The sequence below is a fragment of the Lynx rufus genome, unplaced genomic scaffold (genome assembly GCF_022079265.1).
Source record: "Lynx rufus isolate CCGP_SWC_20201006 ecotype Redwood Valley unplaced genomic scaffold, mLynRuf1.p SCAF_2, whole genome shotgun sequence".
In the NCBI taxonomy this organism is placed as follows: domain Eukaryota; kingdom Metazoa; phylum Chordata; class Mammalia; order Carnivora; family Felidae; genus Lynx; species Lynx rufus.
In genome coordinates, this window is record NW_025814834.1 from 213,692,376 (window position 1) to 213,704,995 (window position 12,620).

Here is a 12,620-nt window from a genome sequence, read left to right on the forward strand (position 1 = left end):
TGTCAAGTTGAGCTACTTCGGTTGGCTATAGGTGATAAAATTAAGATAGACTCTAAGTGTCTACTTAACCAGTATTCTCAACGGGAGAGGGGAGTCAAAACGATTTGAGTAATTATGATAAAGATTGGTCAGTTTCAAATGAGGAAAGACATAAAACAAACTTAAAACCAGCAGCAAGAAATTTAAAAAATACATTAAAAATACCACCTTAAAAAAGAAGAACTGAGGATATTGTGAGACTAATATCTTATGGGAGGAATGTTAAATACTAGAATGGATTATTGGGGAGATCATTAAAAAAAGAGCAGTCTTGCCTCTTTAGGTAAATTTAATCTAGCCAGAAGACAAGGGTTTAGCCTAAGACCTCTCAAGATAGACCCTGAGCCCAGGATTTGGTAAAGAATGGAAGGAATCTTCCTCCATCCTTTGAGCCTCTTGAGAATTGCTTAAAATTTAAAACCAGTTACGAATTAGAGCCTTCTGCTTTATGAGAACAGTAACTGAACCCAGAATTACCCAGAGAATGTATATGTAGCAGCAATGTAAATGAAGTTTTCATAATAAAGCTGTCGGTTATCCTGGAAATCGTTCATGTTGCAGTTGAGCTCTGAGGAGCCTGCCCCTTTGACGGTCAGCGTGATAAAAGGAGGCAGGGTGGGTTCATCCCAGGCATAATCCAATGAAGTCATGGGCTTCACTTCAGTTCGGAGCCTGGGTTCAGCTACACCATGCTGAGTAAAGACAACTGGAACCTACGGTAAGGGCAGAGAGGATACAGAGGACTTTCATTCAGAGTGGTGTCACTAGAAAGTGAGTCAGTGCTTCCTAAATTTAAGTTCCAGACCCTTCCCAAAAAAATCCTACATTGGGCATAACCACAATCACGAGGGCAATTCTCTTGTCTCTTCAAATGCCTTTCTCTTTATAAAAAAAAAAAAAAAAAAAAAAAAAAATTATTTCTTTATTTATCTTGAGACAAAGGTCGAGGGGCAGGGCCAGGGAGAGAGGGAGAGCATGAGTCCTGAGCAGACTCTGCACTGTCAGCACGGAGCCCAAAGCAGGGCTCAAACTGAACCGTGAGATCATGACCTGAGCCAAAATCAGGAATCGATGCTTAACCTACTGAGCCACCCAGGCGCCCCTTCAAATGCTTTTCTAGTCATCTTTCAAACTGCAACGAGCCCAACAATTAAAGGACACAGACCATCTCTTCTACCCTCACCCCTCGTGATACGCTCTGAACCCAGAAAGGAATAAAAATTCTAGAATTCGGCTATGGGAAGTCACATATTGTAAGAGGTTATTATTCAAAGGCATTATTTAAAATGGTATCTTCTTTCCATCTTGGCTTTACTTGGAAGATTTATAGAAATGCTCACTGTAACTAAGCAATAGTAAAAATGCCCATTCCCATTATCACTGGACTGTCTGATTCCAATTCCTCTCTGTCTGTATGGAATGTCTACAGAGGGTACATGTCCACCAAACAATACAGTCAAAATGATTGGGGGTGGGGGTGGAGGTGGCTCTGAGAAGTCACTTCTGGACAAGGCTGCCCAGCAATCAAAACAACCAGCAGAAACCACCTCCAGAAGGTAAGGATGTCTAGGGTTATCCAGTTGAGGAGATCCCCACAAAGGTTTTTTTAAACCCAAGTTTAAAACGTATTTCATCATTATCTTCAAGGCGGTACAAACTCCACCTTCCCGCAAGTGAAACAGCCAAACTGGCTCACCACCCTGCTCGATACCTTAGAGAAGTTGTCAATTCGGAAAGGAGGGGGTAACTGGTCTGTGTCACTAAATGAGATCCGATAGGTAGCCCCTCGAAGAGTAATTTCCACACGCAGGAAGAAGCATTTTCCCAGAGTATCTCTGCAGAAAAAGGAAAGAGAGAGACTGCACAACATGGAAGAAACAAGTTACAGTTCACTTTCTTATACTTCTCACAATCCTGATATTGCCTGGACTTCAACTAATACCAGTGTGTGCTCTTCTATCACATTAAAAAGGTAGAAATTGACAGTGTAATCACACAGAATAATAAAAAAGAATTCATTCAAGCAACTTCTGTATGGCAGTTTGTCACTCTACAATAAGATCTACATATTTTACTTAGTGGATATGTTTTGGGTAGTAGTGCCAGCCTAGCAAATGAGTAAAAATTGGTTGAACTCCATAAAATTGTTGATATTAGATTGCTCTGACATAAAAAAAAGAGCAATTTCACATAGTTCAAACTAATATATTGATGCTATTGATAACCAAGGTTTTCACTATAGGATGAGGGAAGAAGGTGAGGAGAATCCACCAGTAGTTACCAGCAAATAAATATGATTTGTTATATATATGTACATGTATATGTGTATCTGTATTTAAATATAGATAGATCACTTGAGAGAACGAAGAAGCTCTATCTTACAAAAGAATATCAGCTAATAAACACCGAAGAAATGACAGAATTAGAAAAATCACCATTTTGCAACCACCAATGAAATCACTGATTCAGGTAAGAACCATCAGACCACTGAGTGAAAGATTTTGGGGGAAAATACAGTCTCAAATTATTCCCCCAATGGCTTACTATTGTTTACAAAGAAGTAAAGGTAACTTTACAATAGAGACACCTGGTGGACACCATCCTAATCATATGATGACTGAATTTAGCAACATCAGTAAAGGGAGCAACAGACATCACAGGCTTCCTACTGACGCAACGAGAAACACACACCACAACATAGGTAGTATTCTTACCAAAAAAGGTTCAATTAAATCTATGTATAGGAAACTGTCAGAAAAATCCAGAAAACATACAGGGTAACACAATGGATAATTAAACAAGATCCATCCATATGTTGTTTACAAGATACCCATCGTAGACCTAAAGACACCTTCAGATTGAAAGTCAGGGGATGGAGACCCATCTGTCATACTAACGGAAGCCAAAAGAAAGTCGGAGTAGCCATACTTATATCAGACAATCTAGATTTTAAAATAAAGACTATAACAAGAGATGAAGAAGGGTATTATATCATAAGTAAGGGGTCTATCCACCAAGAAGAGCTAACAATTATAAATATTTATGCTCCCAACGTGAGAACAAATATATATATACACACAAATATATATACACACATACGTATATATACATATATAAACATACACACACACACACGTAGTGAAACTCATTGATAATAATACCATAACAGTAGGGGACTTCAACACCCCACTTAGAGCAATGGACAGATCTTCTAAACAGAAAATCAACAAGGAAACAATGGCCTTGAATGACACACTGGACTGGATGGACTTTACAGATATATTCAGAACATTTCATCCTAAAGCAGCAGAATACACATTCTTCTTGAGTGCACACGGAACATTCCCCAGGATAGATCGCATACTGGGTCAAAAATGAGCCCTCAACAAGTTCAAAAAGATTGAGATTGTACCATGCATATTTTCAGACAACAATGCTATAAACTCGAAATCAACCACAAGAAAAAATTTGGAAAGACAACAGAAACTTGGAGACTAAAGAACATCCCTGTAAAGAATGAGTAGGTTAACCAAGAAGTTAAAGAGGAAATTAAAAAGTACATGGAAGCCAATGAAAATGATAACACCACAGCCCAAAACCTCTGCGATGCAGCAAAGGTAGTCATAAGAGGGAAGTATGTAACAATCCAGGCCTTCCTAAAGAAGGAAGAAAAGTCTCAGATACACAACCTAACTTTACACCTTAAAGAGCTGGAAAAAGAACAGCAAATAAAACCCAAGCCAGCAGAACATGGGAAGTAATAAAGATTAGAGTGGAAATCAATGCTAACAAAATTTAAAAAACAGTAGAACAGATCAATGAAACCAGGAGCTGGTTCCTCGAAAGAATTAACAAAACTGATAAACCCCTAGCCAGTCTGATCAAAAAGAAAAAGGAAAGGACCCAAATAAATAAAATCAAGAATGAAAGCAATCACAACCAACACTGCAGAGATACAAACAATACTAAGAGAATATTATGAGCAATTATATGCCAACAAATTGGGCAAACTAGAAGAAATGGACAAATTCCTAGAAACATATAAACTACTAAAACTGAAACAGGCATAAATAGAAAATTTGCACATACCCATAATCAGTAAAGAAACTGAATTAGTAATCAAAAATCTCCCAAAAAACCAAGAGTCCAGGGCTGGATGGCTTTCCAGGGGAATTCTACCAAACATTTAAAAAAGGGTTAACTACTATTATTTTGAAGCTGTTCCAAAAAGTAGAAATGGAAGGAAAACTTCCAAACTCATTCTACAAGGCCAGCATTTCCTTGATTCCAAAACCAGACAGAGTCTACTAAAAAGGAGAACTGTAGACCAATTTTCCTGATGAATGTGTATGCAAAAATTCTCAACAAGATTCTCAACAAATCTCAAAAATATCTCAACAAGATACTAGCCAACCAGATCCAACAATGCATTAAAAGAATTATTCACCATGATCAAGTGGGATTTATACCTGGAATGCAGGGCTGATTTAATATACACAAATCAATCAATGTAATACATCACATTAATAAAAGAAAGGACAAGAACCACACGATCCTCTCACACAGAGAAACATTTGACAAAATACAGCATCCTTTCTTGATAAAACCCTTCAAGAAAATACAGATAGAAGGATCATACCTCAAGATCATAAAAGCCATATACAAAAGACCCACCGCTAATATCATCCTTAAAGGGGAAAAACTGAGAGCCTTCCCCCTAAGGTGAGGCACACGACAGGGATGTCCACTGTCACCACTGTATTTCAACATAGTATTGAAGTTCTAGATGCAATCAGTCAACACAAAGGAATAAAAGGCATCTAAACTGGCAAGGAGGAAGTCAAACTTTCACTCTTCGCAGACAACCCAAAATATTCTACCAAAAAACTGCTAAAACTGATTCATGAATTCAGCAAAGTCACAGGATATAAAACCAATGCACAGAAATTGGCTACATTTCTATACACCAACAGTGAAGCAGCAGAAAGGGAAATCAAGTAATTGATCCCATTTACAATTGCAACAAAACCCAAAAATACTTAGTAATAAACCTAACCAAAGAGGTGAAAAACCTATACACTGAAACCTATAGAAAGCTTATGAAAGAAATTGAAGACGACACACAAAAAATGGAAAAACATTCCATGCTCATGGACTGAAGAACCAATACTGTCAAAATGTCAATACTACCCAAAGCAATCTACATGTTCAATGCACTCTCTATCAAAATAACACCAGCATTCTTCACAGACCCAGAACAAACAATCCCAAAATTTGTATGGAACCAGAAAAGACCCCAAATAGCCAAAGCAATCCTGAAAATGAAAGCCAAAGCTGGCAGTATCACAATCCTGGACTTCAAGATGTATTACAAAGAGGTAATCACTAAGACAGTAGGTACTGGCACAAAAACAGACACTCAGATCAATGGAAAAGAATAGAGAACCCAGAAATGGACCCACAAACATATGGCCAACAAATCTTTGACAAAGCAGGAAAGAATATCCAATGAAATAAAGATAGTCTCTTCGGCAAATGGTGTTGGGAAGACTGGACAGCGACATGCAGAAAAATGAACCTGGACCACTTTCTTACACCATACATGAAAATAAACTCAAAATGGATGAAAGACCTAAATGTAAGACAGGAAGCCATCAAAATCCTAGAGGAGACAGCAGGTCAACCTCTTTGACCTCGGCCGCAGCAACTTCTTATTCAACATGTCTCCAGAGGGAAGGGAAACAAAAGCAAAAATTAACTATTGGGACCTCATCAAGATAAAAAGCTTCTGCACGGTGAAGGAAACAATCAGCAAAACTAAAAGGCAACCTGTGGAATGGGAGAAGGTATTTGCAAGTGATATATCAGATAAAGGGTTAGTATCCAAAATCTATAGAGAACTTAATCAAACTCAACACCCAAAAAACAAATAATACAGTGAAGAAATGGGCAAAAGAGATGAACAGACACTTTCCCAAAGAAGACATCCAAATGGCTAACAGACACATGAAAAAATGCTCAAAATCACTCATCATCAGGGAAATACAAACCAAAACCACAATGAGATAGATACCTCCTCACACCAGTCAAAATGACTAAAATTAACAATTCAGGCAATGACAGATGCTGGCGAGGATGCAGAGAAAGAGGATCTTTTTTTGCATTGCTGGCGGGAATGCAAACTGGTACAGCCACTATGGAAAACAGTATGGAGGTTCCTCAAAAAATTAAAAATAGAACTACCCTAAGACCCAGCAATTGCACTATTAGGTATTTATCCAAAGGACACAGGTGTGCTGTTTCAAAGGGGCACATACACCCCAATGTTTATAGCAGCGCTACTGACAATAGCCAAAGTATGGAAAGAGCCCAAATGTCCATCAACAGATGAGTGGATAAAGAAGATATATAGATATGTATATAGATATATATATGTGTATATACACACACACACACACACACACACATACAATTGCTAAGTATTACTTAGCAATCAAAAAGAACGAAATCTTGCCATTTGCAACACTGTGGATGGAACTAGAGTGTATTATGCTAAGCGAAATTAAAGAAAGGCAAACAACATATGACTTCACTCATATGTGGAATTTAAGATACAAAACAGATGAACATAAGGAAAGGGAAGCAAAAATAATATAATAACAGGGAGAGGGACAAAATATAAGAGACTCTTAAATACAGAGAACAAACAGGGTAGCTGGAGGGGTTGTGGGTGGAGGGATGGGCTAAATGGGTGCTGGGCATTAAGGAAGACACTTGTTGAGATGAGCTCTGGGTATTATATGTAGGGCATGAATCACTGCTTTCTACTCCTGAAATCATTATTGCACTATACGCTACTTGGATGTAAATTAAAAAATAAATATATTATTAAAAAAAAGGAAAAGAAAAATTCAGAAAAGAGAACATTCTATAAGAAACTGGCTTGGAATCTTTAAAATTTTCTTTTTTTTTTTTAATATGAAATTTATTGTCAAATTGGGTTTCCATACAACACCCAGTGCTCATCCCAAAAGATGCCCTCCTCAATGCCCATCACCCACCCTCCCCTCCCTCCCACCCCCCATCAACCCTCAGTTTGTTCCCAGTTTTTAAGAGTCTCTTATGCTTTCAATGTCAATAAAGACCAAAAAAGGAAAAGCAGGACTACTGTAGATTAAAGTGGATGAGATATGTCTGCCAAATAAAATGCATGACCTCTGACTGAATCCTAGATCAAGGCAAAGGGAGTTATGCTATGAAGGGTATTTCAAAAGACTATTTATCAGGGCCACCTGCTAGCTCAGTCAGTAGAGCATGTTAACTCTTGATTTTGGGGTTGCAAGTTTGAGCATGTTAGGTGTAGAGATTACTTAAAAAAAAACAAACAACTATCAGGGGCACCTAGGTGGCTCAGCGGTTGAGCATCCAACTTTGGCTCAGGTCGTGATCTCACATGTGAGTTTGAGCCCTCATCGGGGTTTTAGCTGTTAACACAGAGCCCACTTTGGATCCTCTGTCCTCTCTCTCTGCCCCTCGCCAACTCTCTCAAAATAAATAAATAAACTTATATTAAGTTTATTCAGTGTGTAATATTAGTATATTTATCTAGAAAAATGTGCCTGTATTTTTTTATGTCTATTTTTTTTTAATTTTTTTTTTCAACGTTTATTTCTTTTTTGGGGGACAGAGAGAGACAGAGCATGAACGGGGGAGGGGCAGAGAGAGAGGGAGACACAGAATCGGAAACAGGCTCCAGGCTCTGAGCCATCAGCCCAGAGCCTGACGCGGGGCTCGAACTCACGGACCGCGAGATCGTGACCTGGCTGGAGTCGGACGCTTAACCGACTGCGCCACCCAGGCGTCCCTTTTAATGTCTATTTTTGAGGGAGAGAGAGACAGTGTGAGCAGGGGAGGAACAGAGAGAGAGGGAGACACAGAATTCAAAGTGGGCTCCAGGCTCCCAGCTGTCAGCACAGAGCCCGATGTGGGGCTTGAACTCACGAACCGTGAGATCAAGACCTAAGCCAAAGTCAGGCACTTAACCTACTGAGCCACTCAGGTACCCCAAAATGTCCTTGTCTTTAGGTAGATAAACTATAAGTTTTTATGGCTAAACTAACAGGGTGACTTCAATTTACATTCAAATGGCTCAGAGAAAAAGTGTGTACGTGTACATGCATGGAGACAAAGCAGGATACAGCAAAGTGCTGATGTGTAGTTAATCCAAGTGAAAGATAAAGGGGTGTTCTTTGCACTACCTGTAAGTTTTCTGTAGGTTTAAACTGTTTCAAAATGAAAACACAGGGAAAGGAAAAGAAACAGAGGGTCTTTTGCTCAGTATCTTAGGACTGTGCACTAGAACCCCTCCGAAGGGTTAACAAACGTATACAAGCCACCTTCGTTCCCCACGTCCACACCTTTTCTTTCCTTCCTTAGTCACGAGCAACTTTTGCTCAATTCTAAATTGGCTTCCTCTTCTCACACAACATTTCTAGGTGACCTCCACCCAAGCAGTATATAAACCCCTGGTGGTTTTAGCTACAGAACCAACTCCTCACCTCCCGCCCGCCATTAAATCTTGTGGGGATACGGGATACTAGCAGACTAGCTTCTGGGTGGAGCAGGGGTAAGCACACCGGCCCCGTAACCACTTGGCTCCCTCAGCCCCTGAAGTCACCTCCTTAACCACCCCCGACAACTCCTAGGAACACAGCTTGAAAACCCCTTTACCAGACGCAGTGAACTCTAATAAGGGCCAGAGCAAAAGGAAACTAAGAAGGGCACACCACTGACCGCAAAGAAAAAAACAAAAAAACCCTCAAATAATACATGTTTTAAAAAGTCAATATAGATATTATTTTGCATCATCTCTTTTTATATAAGCCATGTTTCTGTTCCCTTATAATGATGTTCTCAATGCAGAACTAACCATGAAGTATAAAAGCTTACATTATGCTTTTAAATGCATCAAAATAGCAATGATTTCAGGGTCTTTAGCCTCAAAAGCATTTGATGAAAGAAATTAAACAGAATGGGGCACCTGAGGGACTCAGTCGGGTAAGCATCTGACTCTTGATTTCGGCTCAGGTCATGATCTCAGAGTTCGTGGGCTGTGCGCTGGCAGCACAAAGCCTGCTTGGGATTCTCTCTCTGTGCCCCTCGCCACCCCCACTCCCGCCAATCCCACATGTGCGTGCCCTCTCTCTTAAAATAAATAAACTTAAAAAAAAAAAAAGAAATTGAAGAGGACACAAATAAATGGAACAGCATTCCACATGTACAAATCCAACTTAATATTGTTCATATGAAAATGGGGCCCCAAGTGGATCTACAGATTCAATATACTCCCTACCAAAATCCTAAGTGATTTTTTTTCCAGAAGAGAAAATTTTACCGTGAAATTCTGATAGAATCTCAAGGAATTCCAAACGGCCAAAATAATCTTAAAAAAGAACAAAGTTGAGGGGCTCCTGGGTAGATCAATCAGTTGGGAGGCCGACTTCAGCTCAGGTCATGATCTCATGGTTCATGAGTTCGAGCCCCACATAGGGCTCTGTGCTGACAGCTCAGAGCCTGGAGCCTGCTTTGGATTCTGTGTGTGTGTGTGTGTCTCTCTCTCTGCCCCTCTCCCCTCTCTCTCTCTCAAAAATGAATAAACATTTTAAAAAATTTTAGAAAATGGGGCACCGGGGTGGCTCAGTTGGTTGAGCATCTGACTTTGGCTCAGGTCATGATCTCACAGCTCGTGAGTTCGAGCCCTGTGTCGGGCTCCATGCTGACAGCTCAGAGCCTGGAGCCTGCTTCGGATTCTGTGTCTCCCCCTCTCTCTGTCCCTAACCCACTTGCATTCTGTCTCTGTCTCTCTCAAAAATAAATAAACGTTAAAAAAAAATTAAAAATTAAAAAAATTTTAAAAACATCTGATAAAAACAGAAAGAAAAAATTCATCCTGTGGTAGCTGAGGCTAAATTTGTTGATGTTTCTTAATAAGGACCTGAGGGTCACTGGGTTGGGCAAGAAAGGCCAGATGATTTACTAAAATACCACTAAGTGAGACAAGAGTATACACAGTGTGCAAGAATACACAGAACCATCTATCAACAATGTTAGCATCTGAGTGCAGACACAATTCTCAGAGTTGCAGGCAATCACGAGCTCAGCACTACCCATTGGATTTATAACCTTAGACCATAGCAACTGCACAATGGTCAAAACTGTCAACATGCCTTTAATTCATTCCATCAAAACATTCGGTCACACTTACTTGGTCACCACAAGTTTTAAGAACTTAGAGCCAGAAACATAACCACCCATTTCATAAAGGGCAGTATTACTATTTACTTCGTAGATATTTCAAATTTATATGATACATTACTGCACCTGAAAGAAGACTACGTTTTGTCTAAATACAGTGTCTGAATTTACCTCATGTTGATATGAAAAGAATTATTCTTATTGACTTCAAACCCTCCAGACCAAATACAATTGGGAACATCCATCAGTCTGACACACAAGAGCTGATCATAATCATTCCGAGGCCAGTGGAACACCACGCTGGAACCAGGAAGGGTGGAAATGTAACCTTCAGGATTGGCTGTTCCCTAAAATATAAAGGATCACTGTCTTTAGTCAACAAATACAAGTCAAGACAGTAAATGTTTGCTGAGTGACTGCCTAGTCTGGGCCTTGCTCTCTACCATGAGCTATTTAGGGTACCAAAGGCATAAAATGGTTATTCACATCACAAAACTTAACAGTGTTGATGGGGAGATAAATCATGGCATTAAAACCCACTGTACTGTTAAATAAACACGGGTCATTCTTCAAAAGTAAACGACTTACCTGTCCTCTGGCAAATTCCCTCTGTGCAAATGCAAGCTTGTGAGATGATTTATTATCTAACAGGTACCGGGGGGCAAAGATGACCATACAGGTGTCAATATATCGACCTCGGCCTTTCTTGACATCAATACCTACAAATAATAAGAACCACTTCCATGAATTCATCAGAAGACAGAAAATCCATGGTCCAACAAAAAACAATAGGCTTCACAATTACTTAGTTTCTCTGAGAAAATAATTATGTCACCCAGAGCCTCTATGAAACCTTCCAAGAATGGAATGAAATCAATGAGTACACTCAAAGTATTATTCTTCACGCCCCCTCAGGTCTTGAAAAGTCTCAGTGGTGACACCAATGTCGTTGTAATTCCTGGTTTCTCCCTAAAAGGGTGCACCATCACAACAGCAACTAAGGCACGCAGGTGTTTAGCCACAGATACCTATGGTCTCCGTTTATGAAGTGGACCACTAAGATAGTTTATGTAATACACTTCTGTTTACATCTGAAACACAAAATTTCCTCCTTGAGAACTTGCTCCTTTTACATGATATTGCAGAAATTTCAGATTACTTAACTGGATCCTGCACGGCCCTGAATGCAGAGGACTCTTCTCTAGTACTTTCTTTTAGCTCGCTGCCCAAGAACCCAGCCGGGACATAAAGTTAAATATCATAGGATATACTCATTCACAAGCTGAACGATTCCAGCACCTACCATGTACTGAAAAAATAGAACAGCAAACAAAACACGTGCCAAGAAAACAAAGTCATAATCAATCAGATGGAAATCTCAAAACATTGGATCCCAAAGGAAGAAAGAAGGGAAACAGCATGGAATTATCTTAAAAACTCTGATGACAATTTTAAAAACTACAAAACTCAGTGGGTAAGTTATTCATTCATTCAGACAATAAATAGAGCAACTATATTCAAGGTACTAGGGTTATACAGTGATAGCAATATTTACAGCTAGAAATAATTTTAAAAAATAATATTTATTGAAACTTTTTTTAAGTAGGCGCCATGCCCATGTGGAGCCCAACATGGTGCTTGAACTCACGACCCTGAGATCAAGACCTGAGCTGAGATCAAGTCGGATGCTTTAACCAGTTGACTGAGCCGCCCAGGCACCTGTTTATTGAATTCTTAATGTATGCTATGTTTCTACCAAAGGCCCTACGTTTAATTCTCATAACATGTCATGAGTCAGTATTTTCACTTTTCACTTTCTAGATGAGGAAACTAAGGCATACGGGAAGCTAGGCAACTTGCACGAGGTCAGACAGCCAGTAAGTGGCACAGCTGGGTTCAAACCCAGGCACACTGCCTCACGAGCCCTGCTCACATTCTGATGAGACATACATAAGGACCGTAGTCAGCAGTTAACAAGTGTTAAGAACCATAAAAAAGGAAGAGATCTTAGGCCAGGACAACTAGGTTCCCTGAATGTCCCAACATAACCCCAAACAGAAATATTCCAGTCTGTTAACTCCATAATTCACCTGTACTGGCTTGAAAAACCTGATGTTGCTTTAACCTAAGGCTTCAAACTACCTAAAAGACTGAGCAAATCACAAAAACAAAGAGAGTCTGAAATTCTGTATCTAAGAAATGCTGAGTAATACTTAAACAGGGAGATATACCCTATCGTTTTTTTTTCTGTAACAGGCAGAAAAGCATTGTCAGAAATCTATATTGATAGCTAGCTGATCTCAACCACTACAAAGTCTGCCCACAAC

General features: G+C 39.5%; 1 protein-coding gene across 5 annotated transcripts in view; it reads right to left on the reverse strand.

The window, feature by feature from the left end:
* Nucleotides 1-12,620, reverse strand: part of VPS13D (vacuolar protein sorting 13 homolog D) — a 258,372-nt gene that overhangs the window by 127,790 nt on the left and 117,962 nt on the right. For all 5 annotated transcript variants that reach the window (XM_047083004.1, XM_047083003.1, XM_047083002.1 and 2 more), the window contains 4 exons: nucleotides 10,882-11,012; nucleotides 10,465-10,640; nucleotides 1,751-1,874; nucleotides 517-752 (listed from right to left, as the gene is read on the reverse strand). In XM_047083004.1, the coding sequence (XP_046938960.1) occupies nucleotides 517-752; nucleotides 1,751-1,874; nucleotides 10,465-10,640; nucleotides 10,882-11,012 (667 nt within the window). The remainder of the gene's footprint in view (nucleotides 1-516; nucleotides 753-1,750; nucleotides 1,875-10,464; nucleotides 10,641-10,881; nucleotides 11,013-12,620) is intronic.